Consider the following 27,118-nt stretch of genomic DNA (forward strand, 5'->3'; position numbering starts at 1 on the left):
AGGCACTCTGTAGAACTGAGCTCTTACAATTGTGGGACCTTACATACTATGGCCAGGTAGTGTCTGAGCTGAATCACTAAGCCTCACAGTATGCAGAGCCCAAGGAAAGCAGCCCTCAGGAAGAGAGGAGCTGCCTGAAGGGCAGGGGCTCTGGGGACAGCAAAGCCCCGAGAGTGGCCAGGCCAGGGGTGGCTCCCATGACAACACTACAAGCTGAAGGCCCTTGGTCCTCTCACACGTCCTGTGGGGTCTTGACATCCAATGACAGGGTGGCAGTGCCTCTCCAAGGCCAAAACAAGCCTGTCTTTATAAGATCATGTTCCAGCATCTGGAGTGTGGAGGGCTTGGACCACACCAGAGCTGCTCTTCCTTGCCTGCTGTCAGGATCACACTACAGGTGTCAGGACCAGATGGAGGCAGCCCACCCAGAAGAGCTGCACCAAGACGCTACTTCACTCATCTCCAGCGGCGGTGCTGCACCGATATGGTTTCGTCAGTACTTTTACCAAGGGGATGGAGGGCTGGGGAGATAGCTTCATAGGTAAAGCACTTGCTGTGCAAGGATGGGACCAGTTTCATCCCTAACACCTGTGATCCCAGTGCTGGAGAGGCAGACAGGATTCCCTGCTGGCTAGTTCGGCTGAATGGCTAGGATCAGAGAGACCCTGTTTCAAAATAAGGTGGAGAGTGATTGGGGAGACATCTCGCTTCTACACAAGCATGTAAATACACCACACATACACACAAGCACAAAAGGTAGGATGGACCACTTCCTCCCAATCAGAACAGCTACACGTGTTCCAGAAGCAACTCTGCTCCCACCCTAAAAGCCAAGAGAGCAGCCAGAACTTTATTACCAGCCTGCCTCAGCTTCCCACCTCAACACCCTCCAATCTGCATGCTGCAAACTCCCCGTCTGCGTGGACTAATGCTGGCCCAGCCAACACTGGAGAGGGAGGCAAGTCTGCTATAGGGGGGGAGTGTCCCAGAGTAAAGACAGCCTCCTACCACTCGCTGACAAGGATTGACAGATGACACCCCAGCATGCTCCCTCCCTCTCAAGCATGCCACACTTTCCTTCCTGGAAAACTACTTTAATTAGCTTCCTCAGCAATAGAAGGAGAAGCAGAGCGGGACCCACTGGGCTACACTTTCAGACCTGCGGGTGTCCCTGGGGCTCTGAACAGGTTCACAGCATCTGTAAGAGGTACCAGGCTTCCGATGACAGCAGCAGAGCTGAGTTGACCACAAAGCCAGCAGACTAGAGGATGGGGCTCTGGGTACTTGGTGCCAAGGGAGGATGGTGAGGGAAAAGAATGCAGTCACTTGAAGGTTCAGGGACACCAGCCAGCCAGACCTCAGGCCAGGGGCTGTGTTTCAAACTGGCATGAAGTAGGGGTGGGGGCTTCCAAAGGCCATGAAGTCCAACCAAACAACCCTGCTGGGGAGAGGGCTCAAAGGCACTGGGTCACAACAGCTAGCTCAGCTGAGGCTCCTGCAACGTCTGCAGCAAACAGGCCATGTACACAGTTCGGGTCCTTCACCTTGGTCAACACAAAGGCATCTCGCCCCAACCAGAGCCAAAGCCCCAGGCCGAACTGCCTAGTGATGTGAGGCTGTGTGAGTTCAGGGACCGCCATCTTGGCCTCAGTGGCAGTTCTGACAGCTGGGATGGCAAGGAATCCCATTGACCCGGCAGCGACAGCCCCCACTGGTGTCTCCAGGGCCCTAGAAGATAAAGGGAGAGACAACAGTGTCAGGAGCGGACAGGCTGTTTGGCATCACTCCATCAGGTCAAAGCAGAACCGACCTGCAGATCTGCAGCAGCCCCCCCAGAGCCCAACAAAAACGTGCTCTTGGCTTCAGCACCCGCAAAGAGGCAGGCAGCCCCACAGTACCCACAACCTCAGGCTCTCAGCCCACAGTAGGGAAGGGGCTGCCAGGCCTACATGTTGTAGATGGGCACAGAACACCTCCGCTCAGCTCCAATTCTTCCTGCCCTGACTCCAGTGCTGAACAATGACAGCTACCATCTGGGGGAGGGGGAGGAGGGCTCACCCCATGTCAGGCACCCTGCTGGGCTCTCTTGTTTCTTTTTTTTTTTTTTTTTTTTTTTTCTTCCTGTTTCTGGTAAGCCTGAGACAGGTCCTTCCACTGTAGCCATTTCAAAGACAGAGAAACTAAGACTGAGAGGTGGCTAGTGCATGCCAGAGCCTGGTCAGTCCACCTCCAACTCCACACTGACCCTTTCTTACTCTCTGCTTTGGCAGGCTGGAAAACAAACCTCTCTTTAGTCATAGGCTTGGCAAGCTTTTGCCCTCAACCTCCTCAGCACAAAAGCAGCCACAGGCAGAAGGCAATGAGGGAAAACAGCTGGGCTCCAAGGGGACTGTGAACTGTGTCCACACATATTTGAATTTCATACCATTTTTATTTACTTATTTTCATTTTTCAAGGTAGGATCTCACTCCAGCCCAGGCTGACCTGAAATTCACTATGTAGTCTCAGGGTGGCCTTGAACTCACAGCGATCCTCCCACCTCTACCTCTCAAGTGTTGGGATTAAAGACATGCGTCACCATGCCCGGCTCATACCAGTGTTACATCATGAACAGTATGGTCTTTTGATACCTGTGTTTCTTTTTTAAAAAATCAATTCTTCTTCTTATTTTTATTTATTTATTAGAGAGAGAAAATGGGAGGGAGGGAGGAAGACAATGGGCATGCCAGGACCTCTAGCAACTGCAAACAAAGTGATGTTCATCTGGTTTACAATGGGTTCTAGCGAACTGAATGTGGATCCTTAGGCTTCACAGGCAAATGCCTTAACATCTAGGCCATCTCTCCAATCCTGTTTGTTTCATGCCCAATGTGGTGGTTTGGTTCGGGTGTCTCCCATAAACTTAGGTGTTCTGAATGCTAGGTTTCCAGCTGATGGAGATTTAGGAACTAAAGCCTCCTGGAGGCAGTGTATTGTTAGGGGTGGCTTATGGGTGTTATAGCCAGTTTCCTCTTGCCAGTATTTAGCAGTCTCCTGTTGCTATTGTCCACCTGATGATGGCCAGGGTGTGATGTCCACCCTCTGCTCATGCCATTGTTTTCCCTGCCATCATAGATCTTCCCCTTGAGTCTGTAAGCCAAAATAAAACTTTTTTTTTCCCCACAAGCTGCTCTTGGTTGGGTAATTTCTACCAGCAATGCAAACCTGACTGGAACAGTAATGTTGGTACTGAGGAGTGGGTTGTTGCTAGACACCTGACTGTGTGGCACTGGCCTTTTAGAACTGATTTTTTTTGTTGTTTATTTTTATTTATTTATCTGACAGCAACAGACAGAGAGAGAAAGAGAGAGAGACAGAGAGGAGAATGGGCACGCCAGGGCTTCTAGCCACTGCAAATGAATTCCAGATGCGTGCGCCCCCTTGTGCATCTGGCTAACGTGGGTCCTGGGGAATCGAGCCTTGAACCGGGGCCCTTAGGCTTCACAGGCAAGCACTTAACTGCTAACCCATCTCTCCAGCCCTAGAACTGATTTTTAAGAGAAATGTGAAGGATTTGAAACCTTGGCCCAAGAGACACCTTGCAGTGCTGTAAGTACAGCTTGATGGATTCTTCTAGTCAGAGTTGCAAGACCTAAACCCAGTAAGAACTATGGACTATGAGGTTTGGCTTATGAGGGTGAAAAGGAGCTTTGTCTGGACTGGGCTAGAAGCAGTTCCTGTGAGAGGCTTGCTGTTATGCCTGTGTCCTGAGAACTTGTGCAGGGTTGCAGTGCATAGAAATGGACTGGTGTGTGCAGAGGGATATGGCACGAATAGAAATCTTTGGGCCAAACCTCTGCCTGTTCAGCTGCAACTGTATGAGAGATTATAACCATTGAGATTTGGCCAGATGAACTGTATTGAGACAACAGAAAGAACACAGTCTTATGATGGGGCTTGAATGCTCAAGAAATGTCCTGTTCTTCAAAGTCTGCTTTATTTCCCCGTTTAACAAATTGGCACTCTCATGGTATGTGTAGTATAAGAAATGCAGGAAAAAGAGGCTCACTGAGTTAGCAACACGGTTTTGGAAATGGCCATGGGCAGTATGAAGCAGGCTTGTTGAATGGCTGCATGGAGACCCCATGGAGCCATGAGGATGAACCATGCATTGCAATGGAGACCCAGTGGAGATGCCAGGACCACAAGATGGCTGCTAAGGAAAGCTGCTGATTCCGGATGAAGGTTTTTTTTTTTTTTATTTTTATTTTTTAAATTTTTTTTAAAATTTTTTTATTTGAGAGCGACAGACACAGAGAGAAAGACAGATAGAGGGAGAGAGAGAGAATGGGCACGCCAGGGCTTCCAGCCTCTGCAAACGAACTCCAGACACGTGCGCCCCCTTGTGCATCTGGCTAACGTGGGACCTGGGGAACCGAGCCTCGAACTGGGGTCCTTAGGCTTCACAGGCAAGCGCTTAACCGCTAAGCCATCTCTCCAGCCCTCCGGATGAAGTTTTCCAGGACTGTGAGTAGCCTAGCTGGAGGGGCGGAATTGGAACTCCAGAGACTTGTTGCTGGTTAGAATTCTCGGTCTTGGAGACTTGTCACTGGCTAGAGTTGCTGGACTTGGAGCTACAGAGTTTGGTGTCTGCCCTGTTTAAGTTGTGTATTGCTTGCGAATTTCTTTGCTATGCTCAATGCCATCTTTTGCAGTGTGAATGTTTATTCTTGCTGTTTTCTTTTTGTTTGTTTTTTGATATTATGGCTCAGTTAAAAGATCTTGGACTATGGGGATGTATAAATATCATTAGGATTGATAAAATATATATAGAGAGAGACTTTTAAAGTTGGATGAATGCACTGCATTTTATATCATGTATAGTTATCAGTATGGGGGCCAGGGTTGGAATGTGGTGGCTTGATTCAGGTGTCTCCCATAAACATAGGTGTTCTCAATGCTACGTTCCAAACTGATGGAGATTTGGGAATTAACACCGCCTGGAGGCAGTGTATTGTTGGGGGCGGGCTTATGGGTTTTATAACCAGTTTCCCCTTGTCAGTATTTGGCACACTCTACTGTTCCTGTTGTCTACCTGATGTTGGCCAGGAGGTGATGTCCACCCTCTGCTCATGCCATTGTGGAGCTTCACCTTGAGCCTGTAAGCTAAAATAAACCTTTTTTTCCCAAAAGCTGCTCTTGGTCAGGTGATTTCTACCAGCAATGTGAACCTGACTGCAATATCCAGGCTGACCTAGAATTTACTCTGTAGCCCAGACTGGCCTCAAATTCACAGAACAATCCTCGTGTCTCGGCCTCTGCCATGCTGAGGTTTAGGTGTGAGCCATAAATAGTGTGTCCTGCTCCTTTGAGCATTTCTCTTTCCTTTTTTTTTTTTTCTGGGCATGGTGGCACACACCTTTATAACAGAGAAAAAGAGTAGGAGAGAGAGAATTGGCATGCCAGAGCCTCAGCCACTGCAATCAAACTCCATACACATGTACCACCTTGTATGCATGTGCCACCTTATGCACTTGCCTCACCTTGTGTGTCTGGCTTATGTGGGGCCTAGAGAGTGGAACCTGGGTCCTCAGGCTTTGTAGGCAAGTGCCTTAACCACTAAGCCATCTCTCCAGCCCATTCCTTTCTGTACTTTCATTTCATTTTTGGTTTTGCAAGGTAGGGTCTCACTCTAGTCCAGGCTGACTTGGAATTCACTGTGTAGTCTCAAGCTAGCCTTGAATTCATGGCGATCCTCCTACCTCTGCTTCCCAAGTCTGGAATTAAAGGTGTGAGTCACCACACCTGGCTGAGGGTGATGATTTTATGCCTCCAGCTGCTGCAAAGAAACCCCAGACACATGTGCCAACTTGTGCATCTGGTTTATGTGGGTCCTTAGGCTTCACAGGCAAGAGGTTTAACTGCTAAGTCATCTATCCAGATACACACACACACACACACACACACACACATATGTATGTATGTATTTAAGAGGGAGAGAATGGACACATCAGGGCTTCCAGCCACTGCAAACAAACTGCAGATCTATAGCCCAGGCTGGCCTCAAATTTGTGACAATCTCTTGTCTTGTCCTTCCAAGTGCTAGAGATTACAGGCAATGAGCCACTGTGCCATGTTTAAAGGTTAAAAATTTTTATTTTGTATCTTAAAAGAATTTTTTAAAATATTTTATTTTTACTTACTCATTTTACAAAGAATGAGGATGAGAGAGTGAGAGAATGGGTGCACCAGGCTAAGATGGGTCCTGGGGAATTCAACCTGGGTCCTTTGGCTTTACAGGCAAAACCCTTAACCGCTAAGCCATCTTTCTAGCCCTTAAAAAAGTTTTAAAAATATATAAAGGGGCTCAAAAACCAAAAAATAAAAATTATATACATAGTATGTATATGTGTGTGTGTGTGTGCATGTGTATCTCACCCCTGACACCATACAGATGCACACGGTAGGTGGGACGTGGCCCCAGGCTAACACTGAAGCCCTGCTCCAGTCCCCACAACCACACCCAGCTCTCTGGCTCCCCAGTCACTCACCCCAGGGCCCCAGCGTGGACCCTTAGTGACCCAGCAGATCTCGGTGTGGCAGACAGTGCAGCGGATCCAGTCACAGCCATCCTTCTTCTGCACCACAATCCGGCACTGGGGGCAGTGCATGGCCTCGCCCTGCTGCAGCATCACCTGGAGCAGGGCAGCTGCTGAGGCCCTGTGCCCACCCACCAGCCCTCTGCCCCTTTGTCCCTGTGGTCCCCCGCCACCCAGACCCTCTTCCTGAGGCTCACCATCTCATCCCCTTCCCAGCCAAACACCCATTTTTGAATTTTGGAGATGCAGGCCTCCAGGGACATGTGAACTCAGTCCTTGCCAAGAAGGCTCCAGAAGTTAAGTGCCGAGCCCTTGGACCTTACCCTCAGCATCTCTGTCGTCTGCCGTGCAGCCACGTCGTTCTGAGCACGCAGGGCCAGGTCATCCTGATACTCCTTGCAGTTCATGCGCTCGTGGATGGCCTGCAGGGTGAGGGCCTCTGGATGAAATGACTCCCCAGGAACCGGAGTAGCTTGTGGAGGCAGGGTGGGCATCAACTCTAGCAACTGTGTCCTCAGTAACGGCTTCACATTATAAAGCATGTATCCACTTTGCAGAAAGCAGAGGCCGGGGAGGCTAAGACAGGGTCTATTTGTTTTAGGTCCTGACAGGTACCGAAGCCCTGGCCTGTCCCAGCTCTGCTCTTATGGCCCAACTTCATTGGCTACCTCAGGAGGACAGGGGATAGGGCAAGCTGGGGGAAGGCAGGACTCAGTCTGGGGCTGGGATAAGACTTGGTGTGGGACCAAGTTAAGCACCTGATCCAGAGCCTGGGGCCTGCTTGGTGTGGGACTTGGATGGGGTCAGGGCTAATATGGGATCAGGACTCATTTTACGCCTGGAGCCAGTGTTAGGCTCTGAGCAGGGTCAGGACTCAGCTAGGTCAGTGCATGGACCGGGCCAGGCCTGTCTAGGGCTGAGCTCTAGGTCCTGGCTCCCCAGCACTGCACTGCAGTGAACCCTGGTGGGATGAGGGTGGGCGACTAGACTGAATGGGCCCCATCCCACCTTGCAGAGCAGGCAGTTGACGTGGAAGCACACGGGGCAGAGGAACTCGTTGACGTCATCCTCGAAGAAGCACCAGCCCCTGCAGTCAGGAGTCTTGCAGTGGTAGCTGAAGGTGCTGCGGTTCTCTGCGATGGACACACTCAGGTCCAAGAAGCGCTGGTAGTCCGCAGGGGGTAAGAGCTGTGCACACACAGCCATGTCACTGGGGCTCAGGGTCCCCAACAGGTGCTCTCCTTTCACCAACTACTCCCCAGGGAGCCCCAGTTCCCTCAACTCCAGCTCGGCATCTAATACTTTTGTAAGGGGCAGAGGTTAGGCAAGGCCTCATATATCACAGGCTAGCTGTGGCAGTTTGAATGTGAAATGTCCCTCATAGACTCTCCTATTTGAATACTTAACCTCCAGTAGATAGCAGTGTTATGGAAGGTTGCAGAATCCTTAGGAGGGAGAGCCTTGCTGGAGGAAGTGAGTCACTAGAGGTGGGCCTGGAGGTATTACAGCCCCACCCCGCCTGCTTTTTTTAGTCTACTTCCTCCCTGCTGTGATGATGTGATATTTGTTTCCTGCTCCTGTCATGATGGACTATACCCTCTGTAACTGTAAGCTGAACTGAACACCTCTTCTTCTCATAACCTGCCTCTGGTCATGTATTTGTTCACAGCAATGAGAAAATAACTGATGCTGAAAGTCAGTACCAGGAGTGGGGGCACTACAGTGATAACCCCTGACCATGTGGTTCCTAGGCTTTTGGAATTGGCTTGTGGGAAGAATATGGAAAGTTTAGAACTTTGGATTAAAAAAGCTTTACAAAAAAAAAAAAGAGAGAGAGAGAGAGAGAGAGAGACAGTGTTCAATGGCCCATTCTGCTAGGAGTTTAAAAGACCAGAAGGTGGAAAGAAATGTGAACTGTGGAGACCTGACTCATAATGAAGTTCCTGAGAGTAACAAGGACTCTACCAGAAACTTGGCTAGAGAAAGTTCATGTGACATTCTGACAAAGAAACTGGCTGCAGTCTGCTCATGTCTTCAGAGCTTGAGTGAAGCTGAATTTAAAAGTAATGGACTAGGCTAGGCATGGTGATGCACACCTTTAATCCCTAGCACTCAGGAAGCAGAGGTGAGAGGATCACTGCGAGTTCAAAGCCAGCCTGAGACTACAGAGTGGAATCAAGGTCAACCTGAGCTAAAGACCCTGCCTCAAATAAATAAATAAATAAATAAATAAATAATAAAAATAATGGACTCAAGGGTGTGGTGATACATGTCTTTAATTCCACCACATAGGAGGCAGAAGTACATGGATCATTAAGAGTTTGAAGCCACCCTGAGACTACAGAGTGTGTTCCAGGTCAGCCTGGACTAGAGTAAGACCCTACCTCAAAAGAGAAAAAAATGTAATGAACTAATCTTTTGTGGAGGAAATCTCAAGACAGAAAAACAAAGTCTGTGATATGGATCCTCTTAGGTACTATAATTCAGATCTATAATAATAAAAAAAAAAAGACAGCAAAGAGCTGGAGAGATGGCTCAGCAGTTAAGGCACTTGCCTGCAAAGCCTAAGGATCCAGGTTCAATTCCCCAGTACCCACGTAAGCCAGATGCACAAATTGGTGCAAGTATCTGGAGTTTGTTTGCAGTGGCTAGAGGATCTGGTATGCCCATTCTCTATCTGCCTCTCTCTTTCAAATAAATAAAACAATATTTAAAAAAAAAAAAGAGAAAGCCAGGCATGGTGGTGTATGCCATTAATCCCAGCACTGGGGAGGCAGACGTAAGAGGATCGCCATAAATTCGAGGCCACCCTGAGAATACAGAGTGAATTCTAGGTCAGCCTAGGCTAAAGTGAGACCCTATCTGGAAAAAAACAACAAAAAATAATAATAATAATAAATAAAAAAGAGAGAAAACTGCAGTGTAGAAAGATATGAAAAATACAAAGTTTGACACAGAAAGAAATGTGAACAAAGTTTAAAATCCCAGGCCTGGAGACTACAGCTGTAATTGTTAAAGAGATGACCTCCATTAGAGCCAAGTACTCTGCACTGGAACAATAGGAAAATTGTCCTGGGACAAGACCACACCCTGTGAGGACACAAGACAGGAAAAATGCAAATTCTTTTGGAAAGGAAAGGCCTGAAGGGAGAATGCTGAAGGAAGCCTCTCTTCTCAAGGAGAGCTATAGACTGCTACAGCTGTGTTCCATGGGTGCCAGGCTTCACCCTGACCTGGCAGCATCAGACTGCAAACAAACTCCAGACGTATGCACCACTTTGTGCATCTGACTTACGTGGGTGCTGGGAAGCCAAGCCTGGGTCCTCAGCCCTCACAGGCAAGTGCCTTAACCATATTGTACTGGTTTTGGAAGAATGAAAGATGCAAGATGGAGAATGTTTATTTGATCACAGTTCCAGAGAGCCACTGAGGCTAAGCAATGTGAGACAGAGTCTAATTCCCTGCAAGAAGGTACTTTAAGCCAGGCATGTTGGTGCACACCCTTAATCCTAGCATTCCAGAGGCAGAGGTAGGAGGATCACTGAGAGTTCAAGGCCACCCTAAGACTACGTAGTGATTTCCAGGTCAGCCTAGACTACAGCAAGAATCTACAACCCTCCCCCCACCACCACCAAAAAAAGTCCTTTGGGTAGCAGTGAAAGTGAGCCCTAAGTTGCAGTGGAGTTCTCAGGATGTTGAGATGGTAGGGTCATGGCACATCTTCCAAGACAAGCTAAAGGACTGGGACAGATCTGGTTCACAGGAGAGGCTACAGGCAGTTACAGCTAGAGGAGGCAGAACTACCCAAAGCTTTTGGAGAATAGAGGATTTCATCACAAGTCCCAGATACTGGATATAGAGTTGTAGGATTTGGACTCACAGCTCAGAGACCACCCGGAGTCTGAGATGAGACTATGGACCTTTGAACAATGTTGAAACTGGGAAAGATTATGGCAACTTTTAAATTAGACTGAATGCATTTTGCATTATGAGATGGTTATGGGGGCCTATGCAGGCCAGGGCTTGGAATGTGGTGGTTTGAATACGAAATGTCCCCTATAGAATCATGCATGTGAATACTTAATCTCCAGTTGGTGGTGCTGTTCAGGAAGGCTGTGGAACCTTTAGGAGGTGGATCCTGGCTGAAGGGAGGGTGTCACTGGGAGTGGGCCTTGAGGTGTTATGGCCTGGTCTTACACGCTGTTCTTGCTGTTTCCTCCCTGCTGATGTGACAGTACGATGCTGGCTTTCTGCTCCTGCCATGCTGGATTCGACCCTCTGGAACTATAATCTGAATTGATCTTTGTCACTCCTTAAATTGCATCTGCTGGGTATATGTTCACAGTAGAGAGAAAGTAACTGATAGAGCAGCCTTGAATTCCTGCTCCTTATCTCTGCCTCCCATGTGCTGGGATTACAGCCATGCACCACCATGCCCAACCCAAGCTGTTCTTCACAGAGCCTTTCTAGTGTTGAAAACTGCCATTCAAGAGCCAGACATGAGCTGAGAATATGGCTCAGCAGTTAAAGGCATTTGCTTGCAAAAGCTTGCTGGCCCAGGTTCAACTCCTCAGTACCCATATAATGCCAAGTGCTCAAAGGGGCACATGTGTCTAGAATTCATTTGCAGCAGCAAGAAGCCCTGGCATGCCCATAACCCCTTTTCTCCTCTCCCCTCCGCCTCTCTCTCACACACACACACATAAATAAAAAGCCAGGCATGGGGTGCATGCCTGCCATCCCAGCACCTGGGAAGCTAAGGAAGGAGGATCTGGACCCCCAGACCAGCCTGAGTTATACAGCAAGACCTTGTCTCAAAATAATAACAAACATCTAAGCAGTGGATAAGCAAAGCTCTGGCCATGGATGATCACAATGGTTACCCAGCTGTGTGAAAGTACTCAACGCCTCAGAATAGCATGCTTTATAAAATAGCTTACAGGGCTGGAGAGATGGTTTAGCTGTTAAGGCACTTGCCTGCAAAGCCAAGGGACCCACGTAAGCCAGATACACAAGGGCTCACACATTTGGAGTTCAGTTGCAGTGGCCGAAGGCCCTGGTATGCCCACCATTCATTCTCTCTCTCTCTTTGCCTGCCTGTTTCTGTCTTTCTCAAGTAAATAAATAAATAAAAGTAAAAAATTAAAAGTAAAAAAAAAATAGCTTGTAGCCGGGCATGGTGGTGCACACCTTTAATCCCAGCACTCAAGAAACAGAGGTAGTTCAATGCCACCCTGAGACTACATAGTAAATTCCAGGTCAGCCTGAGCTACAGTGAGACCCTACCTTGAAAAATACAATTTAAAAAAAACGGCTTACAAAGGAAACTTTATGAGTGGGGAAAAAAAAAAAGATAAAAGTAGTAACAAGCAGCAAGGGGACAATGCAGTTAAATCTGTATCCTATGGGCTGGAGAGATGCTTTAGCAGTTAAGGCGCTGGCCTATAAAGCCTAAGCACCCAGGTTCAACTCCCCAGAGCCACATAAGGCAAGCGCACAAGGTGATGCATGCACACAAAGTGGCACGTGTGTGGAGTCCGACTGCAGTGGCTGGAGCTCTGGTGTGCCAATCCCTCTCTCTCTCTCTCCCCCTCATAAAAAAATAATAATAATTTATAAGCCGGGCATGGCAGTACACACCTTTAATCCCAGCACTCAGGAGGCAGAGGTAGGAGGATTGCTCAGAGTTCAAGGCCACCCTGAGAATACATAGTGAATTCCAGGTCAGCCTGGGCTAGAGTGCGACCCTACCTTGAAAATCCAAAAATAAAAATAATAAAAATAATAAAAATAATTTATCCTAGAGCTGGGTATGTTGGCACATGCCCATAATCCTAGCACTTAGGAGGCTAAGGCAAGAACTGATGTGTTTAAAGCCAGTCTGGACTACATAGCAAGACCCTATTTCAAAGCAAGCAAACAAATTAGCATCCTGGTACATCACACTCCAAGAAAAGTAATGCTTTCACAATCCCAAACTTCGTCTGACCTTCTTGTGCCCATCCCACCTGAGTGTTTATCCTGCATTAAAGGAGGCACCATTCTGTGTTCTAGAAAGCACCTTACTAACTGGGAAACTGGAACTGTCAAGAAGGCATACAAGAAGAACGCATGCTGTGGAGGTTTGAGATGATCCTTAGAAGGGTTCTGGAGCAAACAGCAAAAGCTGGTTACGCTGAGACAAAGAGCATGCCTTTGCTCTGCACTGTGGCTCAGTGGTGGGGTCAAAGTTCACGTATTCACATACCTGTGAAGCAAAGTATGCCTAACAAAGTTGACTTGTGAAAAATCATGTCTGCCAGGCTGGAGAGATGGCTTAGCGGTTAAGCGCTTACCTATGAAGCTTAAGGACCCTGGTTAGAGGCTCGATTCCCCAGGACCCACATTAGCCAGATGCACAAAGGGGCGCATGCATCTGGAATTCGTTTACAGTGGCTGGAGGCCCTGGCGTGCCCATTCTCTCTTTTTTTCTCTCTCTCTCTATCTGCCTCTTTCTCTGTCTGTCACTCTCAGATAAATAAAAATGAACACAAATTTTTAAAAAAAAGTCATATCTGCCTAGAAACACTGAGGGAAAGAAGGCAAAATGCATCCAGAGAATATTTCTGATTCTCTATGCTTTAGACATTTTTCCTTATTTTTTTGGGGGGGGGGTTTCAAGGTGGGGTGTCACTCTAGTCCAGACTGATGTGGAATTCAGTATGGAGTCTCCGGGTGGCCTTGAACTCACAGTGATCCTCCCACCTCTGCTCCCGAGTGCTGGGATCAAAGGCGTGTGCTACCGATGCCCACCATAGGCATGTTTCTTGTTGCTGCTGTTTTCATAAAATCCACTGCCACCATACTACTGCTCCCTGCCTCCTCTCTCTGCCACACCTGATACATGAGGCTTGTGTCAGGTCCTTGGATGACAATGACCCTGCATAGATGTAGTTTTCACAGTAAGCCTCTGGGACACCGTCTATAGGTGCCAAGGACAGATGAGATGACGTAGTATCACAAGGTCTCTTCCAGGCCGCAGTGAGGACACCCCAGGAGGCCTGGAAGCTGACCTGCTCAGAGTCCCCACAGCTAAGACAGAGTTGCTCTGACGCACAGGACAGAAATCCCCCAATATCTACCCCATAAGCCTCTACTATTTCTACTTGGAAATAGGAAATACGTGGTAGTTTGGGGGTACTCAGGACAAGGTCATAGGAGAGAGGCAGGAGTAATGGGAAGCAGTCTCAGGGTCTCCCAGCTAGACTCTGGCCACTCTGACCACCCCCTTTGGATTTCTGGGAACTAAACTCACGCCTTCTCCCTGCTAGCAAGTAATCTGTGCTGAGCGCCACCCTTAGCTTGTTGACACAGCTTTGCTGGGAGCAGGCCAGGCTGCCTTACTTTTGATCCTCTTACCTCAGCAGTGCTGAGATGGCAGGGTGTGTTACCACGCTTACTCTGCTCCTTGTTTTGGCCATTTTCCAGGCATTTACAGTCCCCGAGTCAAGCCCAACAGCCCACACCATAGGCAAGAAGGCCCAGAAAAGGGGAAGCGCTTGCCCAGCTCTCAGCAGCCAGGGAGAGAGCCTGACCACAAATGACCTTAGTTAGCCACAGGATCAGGGCACATGCTGGTACTGTCAGCTCTCTGTTCATGTCCCTTCCCACACAGATTCTGCCTGAACATGTGACTTGCACTGGCCAGTGACACAGCAGCAAATCAGTCTAAGCAGAGAACTGGACAGCAATCCTATGCATGGCTCCCCAATGAATGTTGTTGGAATCCTGAGACATGCAACTACTTTCATGTGAGCAGGCCCTGACCAAGCTGTCCCAGATGATGTCACTGTGAACAGCCTATCACCACCACTGAGCCAAGATGAGCCCAGAGCCAAGCCAAAAGCAGAAGCCCCCAGCCCCGCCCAGCCTGTAGCTCTGTATTGCAGTTTATGAGCTCAGGTGTTTGAAGCCACCAGATCTGCGCTGACTAGTTGCAAAGCATGAGGCAACGGACACAGGGCTTGCTGGGCATCAACATCCCCCCTGCCCTATTCCCACACAAATCAGCTTTGGAAATAAATACCAACTGGGGTTCACAAGAATGAAAGCAGGGCTAGAGAGGTGAATTAGCGAGGTTAAGTGCTTGCCAGGACCCATAGAAGCCAGGTGCACAAGGTGGCACATGTTGTCTGGAGTTCGTATGCAGTGGCTAAGAGGCCCTGGTGTGCCCATTCTCTCTGTCTGCCTCCTTGTCCCTTCCAAACAAACAAATAAACAAGACAGAAAGCAGCTGATGAGTGTCCCACCTGAGGTGGCCAAGACAGCCAGTGTGTCAGAGTGCACCACCCTAACCACCCATCTTCCTGAGAAGTTAAAGCAGCTGGTAGCTTTCAACTGTTACTCCCAATCCTAACCAAGCACCCTGCGTGGAGAAGGATCTGGAACACATCTACTGGGGGCTGTGGATGGCCAGTGCCCTAGACTCAGCTTCGTTTTTTCCCTTCCCTTCCCTTCCCTTCATGGCCTTACCGCCCGGATCTCCCTCTCCAGCAGCTTGCCCGGGCAGGAGTAGGTGTTATCAATGAAGGGGCAGGAGACTTCTGCCTCCTGGCTATTGCGTATGGTGCCCTGCAGGCACTCCCTAGGGAAGGGAGAGTGGCAGTTAGGCTTCCAACAACCTCCATTCGGTTTCCATCCCACAGCTAGTACGGTTTAACCTCGAGCTCCTTCCTTCCCATCCCTCTCACCAACCCATCCCCACGTCCAACCACTCCACCGTTCCTGCTGCTCTGGTCCAGGGCCCCAGCATTGCTGCTGGGTAATCCAGCAGTCTCCTAAATGGGCCCTGTCCCCACTTGGTGCTGAGTCCAGTACAGACAGCCCACCCAAGACAGACCAGACCCCACACTGCTACTCAGAGCCCCCGAGACACACTCAGGCACAGCTGTCAGTCCCACCAGCCCTCCACCCCTCGGCCTTGACCCCTTAGGTCTCTTTAGGCAGGCCAGAACTTCCAGCTTCCACTGCAGTGACCTCCTTAGAGGCTGCTGGCCCCACCCCAGCAGGGTTCATAACCCAGTTACTTAGCGAGCGACACCTTTTCAATGTCTTCTGGTTACCCACTCACATCAGCCTCTCTGCTGGAACGTCAGCTCTAAGGATCTTCTACTAAGGTTCCCTGTGGTAAGTAACCACGCTTTTCCAGTCCAGGAGACCCAGAGCAGGCAGAATGCCCATGGGGGAGGCCAGACTGGCACAGGACACAGCCCCAGTACCCTTCCCCAGGTAAGGGCAGTCATGAGTAGAGAATAAAGACAAAGGCTCTGGAATCAGAATGCCCCAGTTTATTTCTGGGCTTCTCATGAACTGGGTTGCTTGGCCTCTCTGAACCTCCCCTTCCATTCTGTTTGCTTTTGTTTTCTGACACAGTGTCTCGTGTAATCCTGGCTGGCCTTGACCTCCACCTGCGGTGGGCTGGGATCACAGACATGAACCCCATACCTGGCTTTCTCCTATTCCTCTTGTGCAAATCGGGAGGCAGAGCCTACCTCTGGGGTCTGTGGGGCTCCAGTGATACACAAGGGCACAAGGCCCCACCCACTTTCACTCTGGGTGGCGCTGGGCTGCCGGGTGGGGGTGGGGCCGCACCTGCAGAAGGTGTGCAGACACTCGCGGAGCACCACAGCCTCGCCGGGCGCCAGCACCGAGTAGCACACAGGGCACTCGGCAGGCTCGGTGTTCAGCACCAGGCTCCTCTGCTCCAGCTGGACGTGCTGCAGGTAGTTCCCCTCCTGCTGCTGCTGCTTCCGCTGGGCACATGGGCAGGGTGGGGCCACCGGGAGGTCAGACAGGAGGTGGGCCAAGGCTGGGGCGGGATGGGAGCAGCCACGGGCAGGAGCGCGAGGGGCCACAGGCTGGGAGGCTGGGTCAGCAGGTGGGAAGGCCAAGGCAGGCAGGAGGGGGCTACAGCAGGGTGAGAAGCCAGGCAAGGGGACAGCGGTGGCAGGGCAGAGAAGGGGCTCAAGGGGTGGGCAGCGCGAGGGCAGCGGGCATCACACTGCTCATTTTCTGAGCAAGAGGCAGGACAGGGACGGGGCACTGGTGGAGGGAGGGGCGCAGTGGCAGGGGTCAAGGCCAAGGGTGAGGAGGGGCAAAGCAGGAAGCACAGCAAGGGGCAGACGGGACAGGGCCAGGCCAAGGTGGGCAGAGCTGTACCGAGTCCAAGGGACATGCGAGTGGGGTGGAGCACGCTCTCGGACGGGAGCACTCGGGGTGAGGTGTCTGTGCAATCAGTGCTACGGGGGGGGGGGGGGGGGGCTGACTGTATCAGGGATTGAAGAGAGAGCCAGGCCACTCCCCAGGAGCAGTGAGGGTCCGTGAAGGAAATTGTGGGAGAGGAGGCTTGTAGTAAGGGCCAGGATGAGATTACAGGCATGGGTGAGGTTTTGGCTGAGGTACGATTAGGCTCACAGCTAGGATGTTGAGGTCCCAACCAGGGACTTATAGAGGTGGGGGGTATCAAAGCAAGGAGGTAGAATAAGTGAAAAAACTAATAAACAGCAGCTATGCACCGCACCCTGGGTGCAAGTCTCAGGCTCAGGGCAGCTCTCGGTCAAGCGCAGGGTCGCGGCTTAGCACTGTGGTCACGAGGGGCACGGCAGTGGCCAGGGGCGCAGCAGTGTGCAGGTGGCTCCCTTCCTGGCTAGGCCTCCCCCACTCAGCCTGGAGCTCATCTCCGGACGTGCATGCCCACCTGCTGGTACTGGCGCAGGGCCTCCTCCTCGCTGGCCAGGCGCGCGCTCTCCTCGGCGTCAGGCTGGTAGGAGGCGGGCACCTGGTAAGCCTCAGGCCGCGCGCAGCAGCACATCTCACAGCCAGGCCGAGTGGGCTTGTTGATGAAAGTGCACCCGGGGCACTGCCAGCCCACCTGGGGGTAGAGGAGCCATGAGCGGAGCAGCACTAGGCAGCGTGGGCAGGGGAGAGGTGCACGCAAGGGCAGGCGGCTTACCGGCGGTGGCTCTGGTGCCGTGTCTGGCTGCCCCGGCTCCTGGGGGCCCCTGGGCTTGGGGGGGACTGGCTCCAAGGGGCCTCGCGGCTGCAGCGTGAGGTCTTTGAAGCCCAGGTCTGTGGGAGGGACGGGGTGTGGGTCCACAGTGTCCACACACTGAGCCAGCCATGCTCAATGCGCCTGGCACGGTCTCCCCCGAATCCTGCCTGGGGAGCATCCTGGCTACAACAGGCCTTACTCTACCCATGACTGGGCCTGTGTAACCCACCACCCACCCCTGGTGTGGGGTGAGATTGCCAACCACTACCAGACTCCACTGAGCTGAAACACCAGCCAAGCAGAAATCAGCCTGGATTTTTCCAGGCAGGTCAGAAGAATCAAGGCCCTGAGGAACCCTGGGGTTGGAAGGACTTGGTTTTTTTGTTTGTTTGTTTTTGAGGTATGGTCTCATTCTAGATAGTCTCAGGTGGTTTCAAACTCATGGTGATCCTCCTACCTCTGTCTCCCAGGTGCTGGGATTAAAGACATGCATCACCACACCCAACCAAAAATGACTTTTTTTTTTTTTTCGAGGTAGGGTCTCACTCTAGTCCAGGCTTACATGGAACTCACTATGTAGTCTCAGGGTGGCTTCGAACTCATGGCAATCCTACCTCTGCCTCCCAAGTGCTGGAATTAAAGGCGTGCACCACCACACCCAGCTATGACCTTCCTTTCTAAGGAACCCGAAGCATTTAGAGAAGAGGGACGTTGTGTCTGTAGCTCACTTTCAAAATGATTCATACAATAATTATGTAGACAGAGATGAAGTAAAGCAAGTGTTCATATTTAGAGGAACCACATGAAAGGCATTCTGGGATTTCTGTATGTAATTCTTTGGGCCCACAGGTCTAAAATACTGCAAAAGTAAAAGTGAGTTAGGTGTGGTGGTGAACAGCATTGAGGAGGAACGGCTGTGAGTATGAGGCCAGCCTGGGGGGGGAGGGGGGCCACACAGTAAGTTCCAGATCAACTTGGGCTGCAGTAAGACCCTGCCTGGGGAAAAAAAGGGGTTTTTTGTGGGTTTTTTTGGAGAGGAGGAGGCCAGGGTAGTGGTGTAGCACCCACCATACTCAATTCACAAATATGGAAAACAGAGGAACTGAGACAGAAATGAACTTGTCTAAGGTCACACAGCTGGCAAATGCCAGGGCCAGGATTAAGTTCAACCATCCTTGCCATGCCAGCTGTTCTCAGAATGGTTCCATGAAATGCTCCCAGTCCCTCCTCCACCCAGTGTCCTCTTCCGCGCACAGGACCCGGCCTCCAGCGAGCCCCTGACAGAAGGCGCAGGCCGCACCTTCCAGCACGCGCAGCTGCCGCTGCCGCTGCAGTTCCTGAGGGTTGAGCGAGGTATTGCAGGCCGACAACAGGTAGAGGTAGGCGCTGTCCCCATTCTGCCGTACCCCATGGGAATGCAGGGTCTCCTGATCTCGGGCCAACCGCTGTCCAATCACCCACTGCTGCAGAGTGGGCGGGAAGCCATAGTCCAGGAATACCTGGGGGGCAGGAATGTTGTGAGTATGAAATACCTTCCACAAGCCATGTGTTTGACCACTTGCTCCCTGGTGGGTGACACTGTTTTGGAGACTGTGGAACTGTTGGGGTGACAGACATTGCTGGTAGAGGTGGGTCACTGGGGGCCTACTTTGGCCCCAGTTCTCTGCTTCCTACATACTCCCCAGCCCCTCTCCAGTGGCCATACCTCCTCTACCATGATGGGCTGTACCCTCTGTACTGGGAGCCGAAATAAAGCTCCTCTCCTTGACACTGTTTCTGTCAGGTATTTGGCCATGACAAAAAAAAAAAAAAACTAGTATAGATGGACAGACAACAGACAGACACATAGACAGACACACAGAGACACATAGACACACACAGAGGGAGGAAGTGAGAGAGAGGAGGCCAGAGAGAGCGAAGGCGTGAGCAGAATAGGAACTTCCACCTCCCTCCAGCCTCTCACCATGTCCTTGAGGGAGGCCACTGTCATGTCGGGACGCACTGTGAGCCAGATGGTCACAGTGTACAAGTGGGCGTCCTCCACGCTCACACACAACCTGTGGAGAAGGACAACCAAGCGCCTTAGCCATCAGTACAGACGTTCGTGTCTGCACACACGTGCCTGCGCCTGCCTGGGGGAGTATGTCCCTGAATTCCTACTTCACCACACCTTTCCTGTTCCATCAGGACCACTGCTTAAGCCCCTCACTGGCTCACACCGGGCTTTGTAGGGCTTCTTGGACGAGGGGGAGGGGGGCAGAAGTACTAGAATTAGACCCAGGGTCTCAAGCTAGGTAGGTTTTCTACAACTGAGCTGTACCTCTAGCCCTTTATTTTTATTTTGAGGCAAGATCTCAAGAAGTTGCCCAGGCATGTCTTAAACTTGCCATTACCCTTCTGCCTCAACCTCCCAAATAGCTGAGATTACAAGTATGCACCACCAAGCCTGGCACTTTTTTTCTTAGATGTAGGTGGGAGTTCTGTTTCTGGAGAATTTTGTTTGTGACAGGACCGCATGTAGCCCAAGCTGTGCTCCCGAACATCCTACACAGCCAAGGCTGGCTTCAAAGTCCTAATTCTTCTGCCTCCCATGTTCTATTATTATTATTATTTCGTCTTTGTTTTTCGAGGTAAGGTCTCACTCTAGCCCAGGCAGACGTGGAAATCACTCTATATTCTCGGGGTGGCCTCACACTCATGGTGATCCTCCTACCTGCCTCCTGAGTGCTAGGAATAAAGGTTTGCGCCACCATGCCCAGCTGCATTTTGTTTTGTTTGTTTGTTTCTTTTTTTTTTTTTTTTTTTTTTTTTGGTCTTTCAAAGTAGGATCTCACTCTAGTCCAAGCTGACCTGGAATTCACTATGTAATCTCAAACCCAAGGCAATCCTCCTACCTCTGCCTCTCAAGTGCTGTGGTTAAAGGCATGAGCCACCACACCTGGCTTGCATTTTTTCTTGAGACAGGATCTCTTTGTAGCCCAAGTTGGCCTGGAACTCACTTACTGAGGCTAGCCTTGAGCATATGGATGATCCCCCTACCTCAGCTTCCCAAATGCTAAGATTACAGATGTGAGCCACTACCCCTGGCTCTACCTCCCAAATTCTGCCTTATTTCTCTTAAGACAAACTCCCTGTCCCCAAGTTCTCTCTGCTCCTTAGCCAAACCACCAGCACCTGATACTGACCATGTGCCAGCCTATTCAACTCAGTATCATTTAACTAATTTATTTCCACCAACCCACAAGGCAGGGCCTATGGCAACCTTTTTCAGACCCTTATGCTATGACTGCTCTGCCACTGAAAGCAATCAGTAACTGTGACACATTTAAATCCAAACATCAGAGCTGGAGCAGTAAAGGCACTTGCCTGCAAAGCCTAAGAACTCAAGTTTGATTCCACAGAGGCCCTGGCACGCCCATTCTCTCTCTCTCAAATAAATAAAATATTTAAAAATAAGTAAGCCGGGCGTGGTGGTGCACGTCTTTAATCCCAGCACTCAGGAGGCAGAGGTAAGAGGATCGCTGAGTTGGAGGCCACCATGAGACTACATAGTGAATTCCAGGTCAGCCTGGACCAGAGTGAGAGACTACCATGAAAAACCAAAAAGAAAATTAAAATAATAAATAAATAGGGCCAAAGAGATGGCTTAGTGGTTAAGGCGCTTGCTTGTGATGCCTACAGACCCACGTTCAACTCCCCAGATCCCTCATTAGCCAGATGCACAAAGGTGAGTCAAGCACCAGGTCGCACATGCCCACAATGTAGCGCAAGCATCTGGAGTTCAATTTCAGTGGCTGAGGCCCTGGTGTGCCAATTCTGTTTCTTTCTGTCTCTGTCTCTCTCTTGCTGAAGTAAAATTAAAAAAAAAAAGAAAGAAAGAAAAGAAAACAAGAAAGAGGGCTAGAAAGATGGCTTAGTGGTTAAGACACTTGCCTGTGAAACCTTAGGACCCAGGTTCCATTCTCCAGGTCCCACATAAGCCAGATGCACATGGTGGTGCATGCATCTCAAGTTCGTTCACAGTGGCTAGAGGCCCTGGCACACCCATTTTCTGTCTCCCTCTCTCTCTCTTGTTTCTAACAAATAAATTAATCAAAGTAAATCTTTAAAAAAAAAGAAAAAGAAATAAATCCAAACACCATTATTCCAAAGACTCATGCACCTGAGGCAGATGCTCTACCACGAGGACACATCCTTACCACAGTACTTTATTTGTTTAACATTCTTATTTATTTGTGCATGATAGTATGTGTATATGGATGGGTGCACCAGGACCTCTAGCCACTGCAAACTAGACACACGTGCCACTTTGTGCACCTGGGTACTGGGGAACTAAACATGGGCAAGCAAGCACCTTTAACTGCTAAGCCATCTCCCAGCCCTTTAAATATCAGTTACCTCAAGGATCCTTGCCAAGAATTCTTGAAATCTCCTTGGATACTTGGGCATATTTGACAGACTCCTTTTTTTTTTTTTTTTTTTTTTAAAATAGTGTAGGCCAGGCTTGCTAGCTCACAACTTTTTTTTTTATTTTTTTATTTATTTATTTGAGAGCGACAGACACAGAGAGAAAGACAGATAGAGGGAGAGTGAGAGAATGGGCGCGCCAGGGCTTCCAGCCTCTGCAAACGAACTCCAGACACGTGCGCCCCCTTGTGCATCTGGCTAACGTGGGACCTGGGGAACCGAGCCTCCAACCGGGGTCCTTAGGCTTCACAGGCAAGCGCTTAACCGCTAAGCCATCTCTCCAGCCCTTGACAGACTCCTTTGAAGAATAAGATTGGGGGGCTGGAGAGATGCTTAGAGGCTTTTTGCCTGCAATGTCAAAGAACCCAGGTTCGATTCTCCAGGACCCATGTAAGCCAGATGCACAAGGTGGCACATGACTGGAGTTTCTTTGCAGTGGCTATAAGCCCTGATGTGCCCATTCTCTTTATGTCTGCCTCTTTCTCAAATAAATCAATAAAAAAATTTTAAAAAATAAGATTTGGGGCTGAAAAGATGGCTTAGCCATTAAGGTGCTTACCTGTGAAGCCTAAGGACCTATGTTTGACTCTCTAGGTCCCACATAAACCAGACACACAAAGTGAAGCAAGCATGCAAGGTCCTGCATGTGCCCAAGGTAGCACAAGCATCTGCAGTTCGACTGCAATGGCTGGACACCCTGGCACCCCAATTTTCATTCTCTCTCTCTCTCTCTCTCTCTGTCTTGCTCTTTTTGCATTAGGAAAAAAAAAAAAAAAAGCCAGTCTGTTAGGCTTGCCTCAAAAAGCAAATGTGGTTTTTGTAAGATAAGCCAAAGTATGTCAACTTTGGTCTGCATTTTAGTTTTTGTTGTTTGGGTTTTTTGGGGGTCTCACTCTAGCCCAGGATGACCTGGAATGCACTATGTAGAATCAGGGTGGCCTTGAACTCACAGTGATCCTCCTACCTCTGCCTCCCGAGTGCTGGGATTAAAGGCGTGCGCCACCATGCCTGGCCTAACCTAGTTTCTTAAGAGGTCTTCCCTTCCTGCTGATGTGATGGATGGAGCTGGAATAGCTATTTTACTTTTTTTTTAATGTTATTTTATTTTTAAATTATTTATTTATTTATTTATTTATTTGAGAGAGGGAAAAAGGCAGAGTGAGTGACACAGAGAGAGACAGAGAGAGAGAATGGGCATGCCAGGGCTTCTAGCCATTGCAAATGAACTCCAGATGTATGTGCCACCTTGTGCAGGTGGTTTACATGGTTACTGGGGAGTTGAACCGAGGTCCTTTGGCTTTGTAGGCAAATGCCTTAACCTCTAAGCCATCCCTCCAGCCCTTTATTTTATTTTCTATTTTTGATTTTTTTTTTTTTTAGGTGTCTCACTGTAGCCCAGGCTGTCCTTAAACTCACAATAATCCTCCAACTTCAGCCTCCTGAGTACTGCAATTAACAGCATGTGCCACCATGCCTGGATATGTATTTATTATTATTATTTTATTTTTTATTTTTTTATTTTTTGGTCAAGGTAAGGTCCCACTGCAACCCAGGCTAATCTGGAACTCACTCTGTAGCTTCAGGCTGGCTTGAACTCAGAGATCCTCCTACCTCAGCTTCTTAGGTGCTGGGATTAAAGGTGTGCATCACCACACTCAGCCTCTGCCTGGCTATTTTATTTTTATTTATTTATTTATTTTTGCTTTTTGTTTTCAAGGTAGAGTCTCACTCTAGTCCAGGCTGACCTGGAATTCACTATGTAGTCTCAGGGTGGCCTCGAACTCATGGTGATCCTCCTACCTCTGCCTCCTGAGTGCTGGGATTAAAGGCGTGTGTCACCATGCCCGACTGCCTGGCTATTTTAAATCATGAGATAAACCTCAGAACAGAGGCCATCAATGAGGGAATAAAGGAGTGGAAGATGAGCCTCTGAGAAATGCACAGAGCAGAGCCTCTCCATCTGGACTGGCTACTATCAGGTTTATTTATTCCACTTTTACGCTGTTTGTTTTTTCCTACCCTCTGAGGCCTAACATCCTAATACACCTCCTAATTGCGCTGTGAGCTAGTTGTTATAAAAATGAAAGAAAAACTCTCTCATTCTCTCTCTCTCTCTACCTGCCTCTTTCCCTCTCTCTCAAATAAATAAAAAAAATTTTAATAAAAGAAAAAAAAAGAGCCAGGTGTGGAACACGCTTTTGATCCCAGCACTCGGGAGGCAGAGGTAGGTGGATTCCCCTGAGTTCAAGGCCACCCTGAGACTGCACATAGTATATTCCAGGTCAGCCTGGGATAGAGTGAGACCCTACTTCGGGGAAAAAGAAAAAAAAAAAAGAAGCCTGGTTTGGGAAATAGTCTGCCCTAAGCTCATGGTTGATTAGTGACAACTGGGATTTGAAACCCAGTCTCGTAACACCAGAATCTACCAGTGTGGCCCTGGCTTCAAGCTCCAGCACTGTAACATAAAAAAAACTGAAAGCCTGCTCAAAAGTTCAGTAGGCTTCTAACCCCAGCCACATACTCCTCACCTGATGTCCTGTGTCGGAGAAACCTCTGGCTTCACTTGTATCCTGAGGGGTACCCGCTGCTCTGCCAGCCACGTGGCACACTTCATAGCAGCCTGTTCATCCCCGCCAGCCACTGCCCGGGCGAGGCTCAGGGCCATCTCCTCCGCTGAAAGTCAGCACAGCATAAGATCAGCCCAGGGCTTATTTAGGAGATGTTGTAGGAGCCCTAGTGCACGCTGATTCCAGCCTCCTTACTGTGCTCCTCTATCTCCTGACCCAGCTTAAACAACCCTGTCCCGGGCTGGAGAAATGACCTAGTGGTTAAGTCACTTGCCTTCAAAGCCTAAGGACCCAGGTTCCATTCCCCAGTACCCAAATAAGCCAGATGCACAAGGTGGCACATGTGTCTGGAGTTCATTTGCAGTGACTAGTGGTCCTGGTAAGCCCATTTGTTCTATCTGCCTCTTTCTATCTCTCTTTCAAATAAAAAATAAAACAAAATTTTTTTTTTAATTTTAAAGCCCTTTCTTTAACTCCCCATGCCTTGCACTACTGTAGTCCCATTCTTCCTTCATACTCACAAAGTCATCCACACTTCCACTCATCTGTTGGACAAGCATATATTGAGATCCTATTGTGTACTACCCAATTGTTCCAAGAACTGGGATCCAATAGTGGTTAAGATACAGAGTTCTGGGCTGGAGAGATGGCTCAGCAGTTAAGGCGCCTGTATGGGAAGCCTAAGGACCCAGGTTTGATTCCCAAGTAACCACATAAGCCAGTTGCACAAGGTGGTGCATGTGTCTGGAGTTCCTATGCAGTGGCTAGAGGCCCTGGCTCACCTGTTCTCTTTATCTGACTCTCCCCTCCCCCCATCCCACTTCCCTCTCTCTCTCTCAAATAAACAAAAAATACTAAATAAATATAGAAGATACAGGGTCCTGAGCCAGGCATGGTGGCGCACACCTTTAATCCCAGTGCTTGGGAGGCAGAGGTAGGAGGATGGCTGTCAGTTCGAGGCCAGCCTGAGACTACATAGTGAATTCCCGGTCAGCCTGGGTTAGGGCGAGACCTTACCTCCAAAAACAAAAAAAAAAATTTATTTGCATGCATACATGTGGGTATGCCGGCCTCTTGCCACAACAAACCAACTCCAGATGCATGCATGCACCATTTTTTGCATCTGGCTTTATGTGGATGGGGAATAGAACCTGGGCTGGCTTAAAGACAGAAATGCAAAAGTTTAACAAGAGGCAAAAATGTAAAGTAAATACAATAAAACCACGCTGTGGTTCACGCCAGCAGTTAAGTACATTGGGTAAGGTCCGGGGAGACCTCTAAAAGTTGGTAACTGGACATGCCAAGACCCAGTTTGGAAGACCGTTCCAGGTGAGGGGCAGCCGTCAAAAGCCGTGGGCAGGAAATGGTTGGATCGGAACAGAAAAGGCAAGGGCCCAGAGCCTTAGTAGAGCACTTGCCTAATGTGTGAAGGCCTGGGTTCAATCCCGTCGGAGTGGGGCAACGACAATAGAAAAGAACAGGCCAGTGGGCCTCCGACACATAGAGCAAGGGGTGAACTCAAGAAGATGGGGGCGACACCAAGGGTGACCCAGGGATCTGGCCTTGGCTCTAAGAACACGATAGTGGTTTGCAGCAGGACCCAACACTGCCTCTGTTCTGCAGTACTGGATGGCAAAGCTAGGGTTAAAGGCAAGTCCCACCCGTGGCTGGTAGAAAGAAGTCTGTCTCCTTACCAGCTAGGAGCTATTCAAGTTCAGTGCTGTTTCCACTGAGAATCCCTTACCCCTTAGTACAAAACCAGGCCAGGGCCTTAAGGCCACCAAGATGCTTTAGGAACCAAGCGGTGCCCCAAGTGAGAAAAATGAAGGTGACAGGCGGGCAGCAATAAAGACAAGCCTGGAGCGTGCCAGGGCCCACCCACTCCACCCTCGCCCATCCCTCTGGTCTGCGCTCACCTTTCTTGGTCTTCTCGTCCATTTGGCCTGGCTGCGCCCATCCCCACCAGAGAGGGCTGCTGCTCGGGGGATGGTGGGGGAGGGATAACGCTACCCCAGGGCCACCTGGGAAAGGGCTAGAGGCCGAGAGTGACTCAACCCCCGGAGGCCACCGACGAGGCCTAAGTCCCCTGGGCGCCTTGGTGTCGTGGGCGGCGGTCGGGCAGCATCACCCCACCCAGGGCGTGGGGACCGGCCCTGGCACCAGCAGCAGATCGGAACCCGGCGTGCGACCGTGAAAGCAAACACAGCAAGCACCGCGCCCAGCCGGCGGTGGAAAAGGCCGGCAGGACCGACGCCGGAGTCCCCGAGGGCCGCCCCGCTCGGCTGCTGGTCCCCGCGGCGTCCCGGACGTCAGCTCCACGTCCTGCGCGGCGGAGAGGCCCCGGCCATTCTGAAGGAAGCCGGGAGCAGCTTACACGGAAGAGAAAGTGAAAGTGGAAGCCCCGGAAGTGGAGTGGGAGGGGGGCCGGAAAACTGTCTCCTCATCCGGGGCGCCGCGCCCGCTCCCCGCCGCCTTGC

The 27,118-nt window shown here is 50.0% G+C and overlaps 1 protein-coding gene across 3 annotated transcripts; it reads right to left on the reverse strand.

The window, feature by feature from the left end:
* Nucleotides 1-1,078: 1,078 nt before the first annotated feature.
* On the reverse strand, nt 1,079-27,118 carry Rbck1 (RANBP2-type and C3HC4-type zinc finger containing 1). 3 transcript variants are annotated; one of them, XM_004668053.2, is made up of 12 exons: nt 26,558-27,118; nt 24,603-24,747; nt 19,571-19,664; nt 18,908-19,106; nt 17,569-17,684; nt 17,314-17,487; nt 16,209-16,369; nt 15,090-15,201; nt 7,587-7,766; nt 6,902-7,000; nt 6,531-6,674; nt 1,079-1,728 (listed from the first exon to the last, which is right to left on the reverse strand). In XM_004668053.2, the coding sequence occupies exons 1-12, from the start codon at nt 26,577-26,579 to the stop codon at nt 1,648-1,650; spliced, it is 1,527 nt and encodes a 508-aa protein (XP_004668110.2). In that variant the 5' UTR covers nt 26,580-27,118; the 3' UTR covers nt 1,079-1,647. The 3 variants fall into 3 exon arrangements, with proteins under 3 accessions (XP_004668110.2, XP_045013146.1, XP_045013147.1); XM_045157211.1 differs by lacking the exons at nt 24,603-24,747; nt 26,558-27,118 and having other exon boundaries at nt 16,209-16,523; XM_045157212.1 differs by lacking the exons at nt 16,209-16,369; nt 24,603-24,747; nt 26,558-27,118.

Source organism: Jaculus jaculus, chromosome 8 (assembly GCF_020740685.1).
Source record: "Jaculus jaculus isolate mJacJac1 chromosome 8, mJacJac1.mat.Y.cur, whole genome shotgun sequence".
NCBI lineage: Eukaryota > Metazoa > Chordata > Mammalia > Rodentia > Dipodidae > Jaculus > Jaculus jaculus.